The sequence below is a fragment of the Buceros rhinoceros genome, unplaced genomic scaffold (genome assembly GCF_000710305.1).
Source record: "Buceros rhinoceros silvestris isolate BGI_N320 unplaced genomic scaffold, ASM71030v1 scaffold6056, whole genome shotgun sequence".
NCBI lineage: Eukaryota > Metazoa > Chordata > Aves > Bucerotiformes > Bucerotidae > Buceros > Buceros rhinoceros.
In genome coordinates this window covers 16,311-31,135 of record NW_010417989.1, presented here as the reverse complement: position 1 = coordinate 31,135, position 14,825 = coordinate 16,311, and the positions used below count along the sequence as shown (strand labels likewise).

Below are 14,825 nucleotides of genomic sequence, written 5' to 3'. Positions count from 1 at the left end.
GTGTAAAGCGGGAATGTTCCACAGTGAGGAAGACAGGCTGAATTCTTTAAAATGACTGTGAAGAAGCTAGTCTTAACAAAAAAGTGTCAGGAGGCTGCAACAGGAGTATTATTTCACTTTGGAATGCCATTGTGAATTCATTGGGTTACACTAGATTTTTCATCTCTTTTAGTACTAGCAAGTATCTGTGTTTTCTGCTCTGTAGAATACATTAAGGAATGCCCAAACTGGGAAAGTCTAAAACTTATACTACATTTGCTACAAGTGCTTAGGCTTAAAGTTTTTTCAGATGAATCTGAGCCTGATCTAGAAGGAAGTTGATCACCTTGAGTTGAAAACTGATGAAACTAGAGGGTTTTCCCCCTAGATTCTCAGCCAAATTTGTAAATGATATGTTGTAGATGGGTTTAGAGTTGTCTAGGTTATACCTGAAGTATTAACATAGTTCAGTCTAAATTTGCATTGATGTCTTCAATAAAGACATGCTGCAACAATGCAAAGCATGTTCAGTTTGTTTCAGTGAATTCCCATAGCATATGTAGTACGGCAATGTATTATGACATCTGAGAGTGACATAAGTATGTTTAGCTATGTCTCTTGAGCATAAAAATATGATGAATTTTCAGTTGAAGAACTGATATACTAAGGGCTTAATTTACTGTTTTTTTTTCTTTCTTCTTCTAAAGGAAGAACCCCAGCTTTGTGATGTTTAGATTACCATATGTTAGTTTGTGGTTTAATATCTTTATAGGAACCAGATCTTTTCTTTACATAAAACAAATACATGCAGATTTTGGATGTCCCAAAAGCAATCCCATACTGGGAATCTGCCTATCATGTTTATATTGCAGAAGACGGTTTGACAGTCCTGCTGTGTTTTTACCACTCTCTAGGGGCATGCTCTTGAACAAGCTATCATTAGTCAAAAGCCTCAGCTGGAGAAGTTGATTGCCACTACAGCCCATGAGAAGATGCCATGGTTCCATGGGAGGATCTCTCGGGAAGAGTCAGAACACCGTATCCTCATTGGTTCAAGAAACAATGGAAAATTTCTGTGAGTGCTTTTCTCTGTGATAGTGCTGTTTGCCATGTGTTACTACATAGTTCCCTTGAATGAAGCTCAGATAAGAGTATGCCCTAAAAGGTGGATCATTCGCAGTGAGAGAGCCCAGACCACTATGATATATATAGGCCATAATCAAGCCTGTGCTAAGCAAGTGTCTCCAAGATTAGGATTCCACTTAACTAAAGATAGGAAACTATAGCAAAAGTGTGAGTCACAGGGTTTTGATCAAATACTAGCTTTAACTGTAAAGGGATCATTAGAGAAACTCAATACCAAGAAAAATTAATTGAACTTTGTTTTACAGCTGGTGAGTAGTACTGAGTGACTGTGTTAGATTAACTTTGGCCCACCAAGCTGCTGTCACACTCCTGCTCCTGAACAGAGTGGGGAAACATGATGGAAAAGCTCATGGACCAAGATCAAAATAGGGAGATCATGTACCACTAACTCTAACAGACAGACAAAACAGCCTCGGCTTGGAGGAAAGTAATATAATCTATTGTCAATTAAAATTGAGTTGGAGAGTACGAAATAAAGATGAAAACATAAAAAACCACCTTCCCCTCACACACCCACAGCCCAAATTTTCACAGGCTCAACTTCACGCCTTCACACCCAACTCCTCTGCCCACCAAGCAGATCAGGGGAGGATAAGTGAAGGGGTGAGGGCTGTGGTGGGTTCCTAACAGCTTCTCTCTGATGTTCCTTCCTCCTCACAGTGTTCCCTCCTACAGCATGGGCTCTCCACAAGAAATAGCCTTCAGGAAATATCCTCCTACTTGGGGAGCTGCAGTGTGGACATATTCTCCACCATGGCCTCTCCCAGGGGCTGCTCCGGTGCCTGGAGCCTCCTCCTCTGCTCTTGGTGTTTGCGCTGCTGCTTCTGTATTGTGTTGGTTTTTTCTCTCTGCTGCCACCTACCTGGCGTTTTTCTGCCTTTTCTTAAGGATATTTTCACAGAAGCAGCGCATAGGCAGCTGAGGGGCTTGGCAGAGCCCTGCAGAGGTGTCCACTGTGGCCAGCTAGGGTAGTCGTGACCAGCCCACAGGGCAGCCCCTGGCCTCCTCACTGAGCCCTGTCAAAACCTGGCCACTTGCACCCAACGCACTGGGAAAACTACAAACTACCTACCTTAGCAACTGTTGGGATCCATAACTGTCAGTTTTCCTGGGGACAGCAGTGATGCTTTGTTTTGTAGAAGGACAGAAGCAATTGACAGAAAGTGACAGAAGGAATTGCTTTTACCTTGGTAACACCATCTTAGGACTGCCACTGTTGTAGCAAATAAAATAACAAAAAGAACTGTCTGATTTAGAGAGGTTTTCTGCAGTGGTTTGCTTAACATGGGCTTGCTCTGCAGGTGTTGAGAAATAAACCATTCATTTGTTAGCTAACTGAAACAGTAGCAGCAAAATTCTTGAGTGCAGGAGAGGTGCTTTGTTTTACGTTGCAGGCACAGGCGTCCTATACTTTCTCCTTACCCAGCAGCAGCACATGTCAGAATCTTCTTACGTCCGTGGACTGAGGACTGTGAATTACTGCTTGTGCATGTAGCTGCTCGGGGACTGAGGTTGAGACACTGAAGCCTGTTAGCTGACTGAAAGGTAAAACTTAGAAGCTTCCAATGTCTAAGAGAAATTTGCTTGTTGAGGTAGGAATTGGAGCCTGGGAACATAGGGGGAAGCTACGCTTTTGGTGAGATGAGGTACTCTTGAGTCTATTCAACAAGTCCAGAGGCAGGTGCTGGTATATTACAAAAATAATCTTTTTTATTGTGGAAAAAACAATAAATTTTAGAAGGCTAGAAAGTTTCTACATATTCTTTTAGAAAGGCCTCTGAAACTTCGTTACACCAGAAATCTGCTGTCTGGCCTACCTACCTTGAAACAAAATGTAGCACGGCTGTCTCTGTGTGCCTAGATTTCTTCAGTGCTGCTTTGCAACACTACAAGATTGTCAAATCTAGAAAATTTTTTATGTAAAGTTGAAAGCTTCCTGATTGCAGTTCAAAATGTCATGAATAGCATCGTAACTGTAAGACTGCAACTCATGCAAGCTGCTGGAGAGTTTCTGAGCTAACTGTGGGCGTTTTACTAGGGAATTTTCAAAGGTCTTTAAGGTTTTTCTCAGGATTGAAAAGTCAATGAAGTAAGTATGTCTGTGGGTCTATAAAGTTTGTTTTCAAAGCCAAATGTAGAAACAATGTCATAAAATTATGTGAAATAGGAAGCAGTGCCCACTTCTCCAAGGAAGGACACTCGTGAAAAATTGCCATGCTACCTACAAAATTTGGATTAAAAAACTACAGCAGTGAAATAGAAGGAAAATCTGATATCTCTAAAATGGCCTGAAGAGCAACTGGAAATAGAGAACTTTACTTATGTTTCAGGCCCCTGTTAGTTTAATTAACGCTACTTTGCATGCTGTGTAGGATGTTGTTTCTTTACCAGAGCTGTTCTTTTTCATTAGACTATACCTGGTAGGGGCCAAAATTGTAGACTACAATGATCAATATTGTCTAGACTGTCATAAATAATAACAGCATTAATAATATTAGTAGTATTAGTATTGTAATAATGTTTCTAGTAATATATAATAATTATATTGATAATATTGTTAATACTATTTATGTGAGTGCATGCATATATGGTTCATTTGAAAAATAAATGAAGTATTTGCTAACAGTGACAAAACAGCTGTATAAGAAATGTTACTTTTCTCTGCAGTTTCACATAGGAAACCACTCTGGTGAGTGTGTGGCAGCTCTTGACACATTTTGGTTTATCATTAGTAGTGACCACTTTAGTTATGTGAACATGTTAACTTGAGTATGTGTTAAGAATCAGAAATTCTGAAACTAAAGGCAGGTTGAACAGTACTCAAATATACTGTTAAGCTTAAAAATCCATCATTGCGGAAATGGTGGGTGAAGGCATTGCAGTGTACTGTCTGTTAGCAATACGTAGTTCACATAAAATGTGAACAGTTGTGTAAAAAGAAAGTAAAAAACAATTTTAGTACCTTAAAAATGCCTTCAATATGCAATGAGATGGACAAAACTAGTTTAGACTGTTAGAATAACTCACAGCACTACTCGTCATGGCATCTTATGATATCTAGAGACTAAACTGTCTCCTACATGTCACGAGTTAACACTAGTAACAACATTTCAGTTTCAGTGCAGTTGTCTGTAGAGTTTTCTTGTATTTAGTCTGACCAGAAATTTGAGATTTTGATACATGTAGCAGCGTGTATTTACATTAATCTTAATTGTCTTCCTCCACGAGTTTGCCACTACCGGGCTGCATGCTGAGCAAGGTGATTTATCTGACCTTGTAGAGTGTTCTTGAAATAAATCTAACAACATAATGTTTCTATCCATAAATGGAAGTTGACATTGTTGATAACAGACAAGGCAAAAACAATCCTACTAAACCTGACCTTATTTCAAGGATATTAATGAATGATTAAGTTACTCTTTAAAATGCCAAGCACTTACTAGGCTTAGTTGACCATAAAAATTTTCCAAGATAAATAATAAAATACAGACAGTGAACCATGTTCCTAGAGGTGCTGTATTCCCCCCCACAGCAGCCTGGATGATGCCCACAGCTCTTTGGGAGGGCTGTTTACTCATCTGCAGTTAGGTACATAGTTAGGTGCCACTTGTAGACCTCTGCAGCCGAGCTGTGTTTTCTCAAGGCTGGCTCTACTCTGTGTGCTTTAGCAGCAAAGCGGGTCAGAGGTGTGAGGAAAAAATTCGATCCCTGACTGAGATAGCTGTACTGAGAAGATCTGTGGTTGTAGGTATGGTTATACAGCAAAGCTATTTGTTAGGGTTTTGGAGGAGCATAGAGTGTTTTGCTGGCAGGGCAATGCCAGCAGAATGAGCTACAGTGATGTAATCCTTCTCACCAAGGTGTTTCATCACTATGTGTTGCACCACAATAGTCTTATCAGGAGATGAAGTTTTAGGTTACGTTGTAAGTAGCAGTAATGTGTGGCAGAGCAACCTCCTAAATCCTGTAGAGTGCTGACATTTCTGAAACACCTTTGAATGTGTTATTAAACAGGGAGGAAGAAATTATATAAATAATATATAATTATATAATCAGTCAATCCGTTTTTTCCCTTCAGATGATCCTTTTACAGATGCCACGAAGTTCATTCCTTATGGCCCTCAAACTTGGAACATGTGCAGTGTGCTGCAGATATTCGAAGTGATAATGAATAACCATGTTGTTAGTAACATTACCAGATAGGTGATCAAAGGGGAGACAAGCAGGGAATGGCTGGACCTTGATGAGCAGTGGGGAGTATCGAGGAAGCTGTTACTGCTGAGAAGGCAAAGCAAGGCCAAGAACAGAATTTAATACACCCTTGGATTCAGGAGTGAGAATAATTTCACGCCATTCCTGAAGCAAGCATTTTGCTCGTTTATTCCCTTCATTATTCTCTACCATAGACTGCTGTGACTTCTTTTTTTCTACACAACCAATGAGGCATGTTGTAATAGCACTTTATAGTTTTTTACCCTCAGGGTTTTTTTCCTTTAGAAAGAAAGGGATCATTTGGCATTTCACTTGGAAGCAGAAAAAATTGGGACGTTGTTCTTTTTGCTTCCAAGCAAAAATACAGACCAAAGGAGCTATGGATAGCTATTTACACAGTCCATAATGGTACTCCAAATACTGATCGATTGCTGTTTGGTTACATTCACAAAAACCTAAAAAATATTCAAATACAGATAGAATGAAAATTAAAATCAATAACTAAACTCTTTGCATTGCATCACATAGCAATTGGAGTTTCTCTGTTCCTTCCAAAATTCCCGTTTTAAAATGTATGTCACAGAAGAGCTAGTTACCTTGGAGCTTCCATAATGTATCTACAATTCAAATTTGCTCTCAGTGAAGTTGTTCATGTTTCTGATTAATAGCAGTGGATAAAAGCTATATTTTTTTTCTGTAGATCTGTAATTCTCTGCAATGATATGAAATGGAAGACCAGGTGAAATTGTATTACTGGCTTCCTTCCTTGCCTTAGCGCGTTTTGAAAAAAAAAATACACCTTTTTAAAAAAGATTTTTTTTTTGTTATCAGTTTGTCTTGAAGAACAGTAAATATTGTGTGTAATTTCAGAACACATTACAGCAGATAGTGCATTTGATTTTTTTGTTTTTTCTCAACATTTTCATAGAAGGAAAGTTCCGTATATGAAGAGAGCCCCCAGATCTGATGAGATGACCCTGAGTGCTACAGGCAGCACCACCAAAATGTGAAAACCTTGACTACCATTTGAAGAGGTTTCAGTTTATAACCTTTCTGTTTGAGCAGTCTTTTTCTTTGATTCCATTTTTTACAGAAATTGCCATGACTGAACTGCAGCTGTTGGTTTGGGGTGAAGGAAGTGCTCAGAAATGCAACTACAACCTTATAAACCTGAATTCTGTCTAAATCCTGCATGACTCTTTTTTCCCATTGATGCCTGTGCTGTCAAGAAATGTTTACGATGCCTCTTGTGATAGTAACAACTATTGCAAATAAGAATCAATTTCAGTAGAACTAATTGTATTGGCACCACCATGTCTTCATTGAAACATGAGTGACATTTGTTGCTGGGAAACAATCCTTGCATTTTTATAATATTAGTTGTGCTATATTCTGAACAGAAGTCTGAATGCAATGAAACAATGCCCTCTCTTCCAAAAACATTTTTCAAGCCTTATTTTCTAGGAGTAAGTCAGAGAAAGACAAAGTAAAACTCATTCTTTATTTTAGCAAAACCTGTTGCTCTCCACTGGTCAGTCAGCACAGGAAATCAGCATGCTGAGAAAATACCTGCATGTCATGAAAAACCACAATGTGTTTCAAGTTACTTCAGAGACACTAGGCAAGTTACTTTGGTTTCAGAAAAAAACCTGCCCCTACTTCCCTTTTCCTTTAGACAGTGTCCTGTTCACATCTTAGGCAACAAGAATCACTCTGCTTGAAAAAATAGTTGCAAGAGTAGTTCAGACAGAACACAGTTTTATTTCAGCCTTGAGTGACTTAGCTGAGGAGCAGAATTTAATGGCTTGCCTCTGCAATCTTCAGAGATGTGAAGCAAGTACTAATGTTGCACCTGTGAAGTCCCAACACCTTAGAGAGCATATCCTGCTTCATTTCTTTTCAGGACTTTTGAAAATTTAAGGGAGAGTGAGTAGATTTCTGTGCACAGTGGAGCAAGAAATGTTTAAATGTTGCTGCATCTGAAATGTTGCAACGTCTACCGAATCAATATTCTAGGAAATTTTAATCTAGCTCTATTGCTGCCTTACTGTCAGCAGCAAGGGAACACGGGCAACTCGAACATAAGGAAAAAGCCTACTTTCTAAACTCAGAAATGCTATGCCAACTATTACGGAGCTAGTAGCAAATTCCTATCTCCTCTGGGTCCAGTCACCAGGAGACACTGGTCTCAGAGTGATCAAGCCTTAAAGCTAGCTGTAAAGCAAATCTGCAACACTTCACAAGCGTCTTGTATGTTGCTCTGAGATCTCCTGGAGGAAGGACATCATCCTGGATACCTATGAATTCTGATGTCTTTACAGAAATTTTAAGAATTGAGGATTACAGAAACATATGATTACTTTAAATTTCCAGCCAAGCAACAAGCTATTTCAGTGCTATTTCCTTTATTTTCTTTTAGTATCAGTGCTATTAGTATCAGTGCTTTTAGTATTCAGTGCTATTTTCCTTTATTATCTTTTAGTATCTCTTTATTCCAAAATAAAAGATATAAGAGGGAAGTCTTGCTTTAATGAAGGCACTGAATCTGTTTTTTAATTTTAGGTCAGCTGTAGAGGAGATTCAAGTACTGCTGCTTGTATATGCTGGATCTTGGCCCCAGACTTCCATGGGCTTTGTGGGCCTTCACTGCACAAGCCTTCAAATGCTTTCTTGCTGAGAGAGTGTGATTTGCACTGCACAGTTTTCTGTAGCTGCCTAGCAAAGAGCTCCACATCGTGGATTTTCTGCTGTCATCTGTTGCCTTTTGTGAGGGGGGGAAAAAAAAAAAGAAGAAACTTTAGGGAATTCTATTTTCAAATAAAGACACTAAGAAATAAATGAAAGTCTTAACAAAATGTCTTCAGAAGTTGCAGTGCTGATTTTGCTTTGATTTAATTTGAAAACTTAAAGGAAAGGGTGACTTAAAAAGGAATTTCAACCCAGATGCTCATTCCTAGTAAAGCGTAACCCTGAAAATCTCTCTTATTCCTACAGTATCCGAGAAAGGGACAGCAATGGTTCCTATGCCCTGTGTCTGCTGAATGACGGAAAAGTACTGCATTACCGTATTGACAGAGATAAGACGGGAAAGCTCTCCATACCGGATGGAAAAAGATTTGACACCCTCTGGCAGGTCTATTAAATTTTAATCACTCAGAAACACATCTGTCATCATGTTTCCACGTAACTGTCTAAGGCAGCTTGGTTTACTTTGCTGTGCAGCAACAGTCTTTAGCTAAACAACAGCATGTTTTGTCAGGTTGTTTGTCACATGTTTCCAAGTTTATGTGGTTTCTAGATATGAAGAAAATCTGTGTTAAAGTAGAAAGCTGTGTATGCATAGAGAGTGACCGTTTTCAAATGTGATGTTACAGCTTCACTGAGTTCAAACTTGCTTAGGTATTGTTCGATCAGCTGAACATTATCTAGAATAGAACAGCACTTGCAAGTGATCATATCCAAGAATAGCTGTGCTAGGTGTAGTCTTTTGCTAATGTGCTTTATGACAGCAATGAACAGAATTCTAGAAAGCACAAAAGGAATTATTCAGGATGCTGTACACATACTGCATTCTTTAGCTTTGAAATTCTGTACCCTCAGGGCTGAAAAAACATAGTTTGCCGATGCTTACCAGCAAAATATGTCTGAATCCTGGTAAAGATTTAGCAATTAAGGAATGTATAGTTGACTATGCCTTAGCAAATATTAAAACTGAATACTGGGAAAATGACTGTGTAAAATGAAAATGCTAAGAAAATTGAAACTCTTGCAGAAATCTCCTATGTCCACTTGCATAAAATTTTATTAAAACAAGGGAAGTGCACCAGAAATCTAAAATATTAGTCTTTACTTGCATATATTATTTCGTAGCCCTTCCTGTAAATGTTCTGCATATTTCTTTCCTGGAGTCACTGGAAATCTAAAAACAGCTATGCTATCTTACGAGATTTTTTTAATGAGTCTGCAACTTTCACTCACAGACCCCCTTCTTTCTACCCAAATGCACCAAAGAGAAAATGGCTGTAATAAACCAGGAGTAAAATGGCATGGAGAGGATAATCCAGGAATTCAAACAGCCACAACTATTGGTGCTATAAATTTATTGACTGCTTACTTCCCGCTGTGACTTCAAGGTCTGGAGGAAGCATTGCATATTAGAACAATTCCTTCACTGTAGTTATACCTATCTTAAAAACACAACAACAAAAAAACCCCACAAAAACCAACGGCAGGAAATCAGAAATACAGAAGATTTGCTCGGAGTTACAAAGCTGATTAGCAGCAGAAGCAGGTGTGGAATTGTGGAATGTTGAGTCTTACAAATATGGTTCCTGGATTTATCCACAAGGTTACTTCAGAACCTTGCACCCCTGCTAAAGAGAAGTAAAGATGACATAAGAACATGTGCAGTAAAGATCTGCTGTATGCCCAGTTCATTTGCTGTCATGTATACCAATTATTGTACATATCCATGCAATTTTAAAGAGACAATATATTTAATTATATCTCCCTTACCTTTTCATATTTTTTTCTCTCCTTCTCCCCCTTTTTTTTTATCCTCTCCTTCTGGTAGTTAGTTGAGCATTATTCATACAAACCAGATGGATTATTAAGGGTTCTTACCATTCCCTGTCCTCAACTTGGCTCAGAAAATGGTAAGTTATTCTTAGTATTTTGATATGTATAAGCAGCAGTGCTAATGATGTTGAAAGATGTATGCATTTTTTCCACTTGCCAGGTAGGTGGATGCAGATTATGGTGGATTACAGATGGATTTAAAAAAAAAAAAATTAAGTATCCAAATTTTTTGTTTTAAAATGAGTTAAGATCTGCCAGACCATGCAGAATGGAAGCAGATGCTGTAGCTTGAGGAGGCTACCACCTCCAATTATTGCTGTGTCTAAATTATTGTCAGATCCAAAATGTGCTTTGCTGCTCTGAAGTGGCAGCGTGTGTTACTTGGCTCACACAGTCTCACAACGTGGTCATCCCAGTACTCCTCCAACTCCAAGCTGAGGCCAGCACATCAGCGGCACTGCTATAGGCACTCAGGTTGGATGTGGTGAGCGGTGCACGCAGCAGGTGAGTTGCTATTACATGAAGAGTCACTTCCCATGTTGGGGAAGTGAGTTGCTATTACATGAAGAGTCACTTCCCATGTTGGGGAGTGCAGGACAGAACAAGGGACTGACTGCATCTGATCCTGAAAATGATGGTCAGAGAGGCATTCTTTAATAACTTGGGGGAAGGGAGGGGAAGGGGTGGAGGGAAGTGTCCTGAGGTCCGGTATGCTCTATTGCCTGTTCTTCTTTACTGTCGTGTTAAATACCAGTGAGACCTTGTCCTCCCTCTTGCCCTGACTGTCAGGGTAAAAAAGATGCTTCTGCCTGATCCTTGTGTAACTCGAGCTATTTCAGAAGGGGTGTTCTCTCTAAGGCCACCTTCTGTCATTCTGGCTGGGTGCCAGTGCCATTGTGAAAAGATATGCCCATACTTTTTCCACTCCTTTGAATCAATTAGGTACTGCACATACTTCTGTCTTTGTGTCAGCAAGTACAGTCTGCCACATATTAGAGACAAAAGCAAAGAAGATGGGCCAGGAGAAACACTGTAATGTGATTTGAAAACTAGGAAACTTGTACCCTATGTGAAATTCTGTGGTCTTACAGTACATTTCTCACCTTGCTCAGTATCCTTCTACATGTGATTCTTTTACAGATAAGGTCGTTTTTAATACTCGTCTCCCTCTTCCTGGAACCCCTTCTAAGGTAAGAGTAGGTGGTAATGCAGCAGTAGCATTATTTGAGAAGGCTTACAATCGTTTACTGCTCTAGGAATCTTAATGCTTGGGTATTATTGCAACAGCGAATTTGTTTTTCTAGGGATACATGGAGTAAGTTGAAAAGAATACGCCTAACCTGTTCTAGGTTATTGCTTTCATCAGTGTATTGCATGAGCCATTCATCATTTATTTTTGTGAACTTCATTTATACATACAGTGTATGTGAAAATCAGTATTTTTCATATGCAGAATGCCTCATTGATGGTCATGTTATATAGAACACGAGGAGGAGAGCCACTACTTTTTGTCCATTGTCCATTTTGAGAATCTGCTGACTGAAGCAGAAATGGAGTTTCAGTTCCTTTTCATATTTGGTGTGTGCAGTCAACATCAGACTTTGCACATGGGTTTTATTCCTTGTGCAGTGAAAATAGGGGAAGACTTTCATCAACTCCGTGAAGAATGACCAAGCCCATCTGTGATTATAACTGCCTAAGTTCTCAGAGTGCATTGATTAGAGGAGCCTCCTGAGGTGTGATACATTACACTGTCTCATTCAGCTGTGGTTGATCTCATCTGAAATAAGGAGTTTGATTTAGTTGTTTCACCACCCCCTGGAGAGCCTAATCATCTAGGTCATTATCCTGATGTGGGCCCACATTATAGAAAAAAACAGGTTTTTTTAAATAGGCAATTACATTTTTTTCAGTACTCTCGAGTCCCCATGAGTCTGTGAACAACCTTTTTCATACCATCACTTTCTGAAAATCAGGTGCCTTTTAAAATCATCGGAAATTACACAACAAAAATCAGTGTCTTTATTTTATTTAAAGTGTTATCCTGAGGTTTAGATCTATGCCATTTACGAGGACTACTGTGAAGTTTAAGCACGAGACCACTTTTCATCTGGTAAACACACAGTTATAGTGATGGAGGAAGCACATTCAGTGTGGGAATACTAAGTAGGTTTTAGATTATGTATAGAATATTTGGCAGTTTAAGTGAATGAAAGTAAATTCAAGAAATCTTTAAACGATTAATTTATCAAAGAAGTAGTAACAATGTGTGTCTGACTAAGCTGACAGATGTTTAGGAATGTGCAGTGTAAATGGGCCAACCTTTTCTCTTTTTGTCAGTACATTGCCATAAGACCACCCCAAGTTGTTCAAGATGCTTTACAGGTGAAAGACTCAGACATGTTAACAGTGTATGATTAATCTTGCCTAAAGTTAATAAACTCAGATGAAGAGTCAATCACTCAGGAAATTACAAAGGGTCACTTTTGAGGAATTTTGAAGCAAGAGACTTATGCATCCACATGTCACTTCAGCCTAAAAGTGATGGAATGACTTTCCACCAGTATGTGCCTATGTCTTTCCACTCAAAAGGGGCTTAGGTGATTAGTCAAGACTATATGCCTTGCTTTTAGGTAGCCATAGTTAGATGAGATTAATTCAACCCTTGAACATGTAGTTCTCTATCAAGTAGCTGACTTAAATATGCTTGATCACTTACATGTGTTACATACAATCATTAATGTTTTCGTGGTTGATCGGTAGTAGTTACATTTAAGGCTCGTCATGATGGATAGAAGGAAAAGTGCCAAAGATGTGAGTAAAATGCGTTGAGTGATACTTTGCATATATTCTCCTAAAATACTGTTTAAAGCTACATGTTTGACATGCTGAACTTCTTCAAATTGAAATCTTAATTACATATTTTCTTTAGGAGTTTTATAAAACAAGCCTGCAAAGTTACTTTCCCGTAGTATAAACATAAAAAAAGAAAGTGGAAAATTTTAAATGAATATTACAGTTTAGGGAGCTCGAAGAGTTCAGTTAATATTGCCAGGTTCTCATACATTAATATCTTTGTGCAAAAGCACAAGGGCCACTTGTAGGTTTTTCAATACACAGAGCCTGAAATACAGTGAATTCAGTTTGCAAAAACAAAAATGCATCCTGAAAAGAACAAATACAATAACAAAGCCTTATGTAAAGGATGAGCAAACTATCTTCATTATTTGTACCATCGTAATTAAGATTGAGGTTTAAGAATTTCTGCATCTTGTATTACATCTTTTAATTTTACAAAATGGGTTGCCGAAATATGTGATTGCCAAAATAAGATTGCGAATGTCTGAATTTGGACTAAAAATAATTGTGGTGAATTGGAGAAATATCCTGGAAAGAAAGATGGTGAAGTTCAGTAGAACCTAGTGCAAGATATTGCGCTTCTAATAGCTGTAGAACACAGGACAGTCTTTCAGAGGCTGTGATGCCTGCAGTCGATCAGAACAGCAATGAGGACCAGCAACCATCATGCTGGTAGAAGAAAGGGAAACATCAAGAATGTTTCCAACTTGTTCAACACTGGTAAGGTCTCAGCTATAATGTTTTCACCAGTTTTTGGCACTGCACCGGAGAATGTCCAACAGGAGATAATCCAGAACAAAGCAACAGGAATGATCATGACTTGTGAGAAAAGATTCATTAGTATAAAAAAGCAAAAGAGAGAGAGTAGAGGGACAGAACACGATTAACAGCTGAAGAAAAGAGGGGAATGGCCTGTTCTGAGGGACAATCTGATACTGGTATTCCCATTCAGACCAATATATTAATGCCTGAAATACACTAGTGAAATTCCAAAGCCTTAGTGCAGAGCAGCCCAAATCTGAAGTTGCTTTGAAAGTGAGAGAATGTATCACCACTGTAGAAAGATCTGCTGGATGATATGCAAGGCAGACTGTCGAACTAATTTAACTGCAAACTGATGTATAAATTTGATGTATAAGGGCTTGGAGTAAAATTTACGACATCAGGGAAGTGATTTCTTTGGTATTTGCAAGTGCTCCAAGAATAAACTTAATTGTAACAAAATGCTACTGTTTCTTGTCCCCTTTTCTGTAATTGGAGCATCTCCTTTTTAGTGATATTAACATGCTGCTTGTGCAAAAAGAACTTTCTGCCAAAAGCCTGCCTATACTGGAGATAATTTCTCCTCTCTTACTTCTCTGAGCACATGCATGAACTATGACTTTTCTTGCCTTACATCAAAGACATAACTAGATGTAAGGGGATTTTGATTCCCTTTGACTTCGGAAATTACTTTTTTCTCCAGTATGTATTTAAACCTGCAGAGGAGCTTTTGATATGAGTCTAAAATCAGTTGTTGATATTACAGTGAAGCTGCTGACTTCTGGACAATGCTTAAATTCTCCTCTTAATTTTTTCCAGTATTTTGTTTGTTTAGCTAAAGCTTATCAGGTAATAATAATATTAATAGTCCTAAACCTTATGAGTACAGCCTAAGTTTAGACCAGTACTGTTGCTGTCCCTAGTTAAGTATTCCTCTTAGAATGCATTTGTATGTCTAATACAAACACGTGAGTTAAGCTGTAGTACCATCAAGGCAGTACAGGTGACTGGTTGGTCAAGTGTTGGGGGATACTCTTGTTGGAAAAACATAATGAACCATGCCCACCGTGTGCAAAAGAACACTTAACCTCTTAGAGAATTTATCTGTTGCAGAACTATAGCCAAGAAGTGCTTTAGGTTTCATTTATTCCCAATATGGAAAACAAATTTTGTGAGGTAATAGAAAATAGTAGATTCGGTAAGCATTTTCAAAATGCAGTAACTGAATTTTTATGTATCACGGCTATAAAGACTGTCAAGCATCAAAAAAGGGGTTTTTGTTGCAGCCG

At 38.6% G+C, this 14,825-nt stretch overlaps 1 protein-coding gene across 1 annotated transcript in view; it reads left to right on the top strand.

Moving 5' to 3' along the window:
- The window catches only part of SYK (spleen tyrosine kinase), a 30,266-nt gene that overhangs the window by 1,115 nt on the left and 14,326 nt on the right, over nt 1-14,825 (top strand). Inside the window, exons 3-6 of the mRNA XM_010138354.1 lie at nt 894-1,054; nt 8,332-8,470; nt 9,911-9,992; nt 11,056-11,105. Coding sequence (XP_010136656.1) covers nt 894-1,054; nt 8,332-8,470; nt 9,911-9,992; nt 11,056-11,105 — 432 coding nt within the window. The remainder of the gene's footprint in view (nt 1-893; nt 1,055-8,331; nt 8,471-9,910; nt 9,993-11,055; nt 11,106-14,825) is intronic.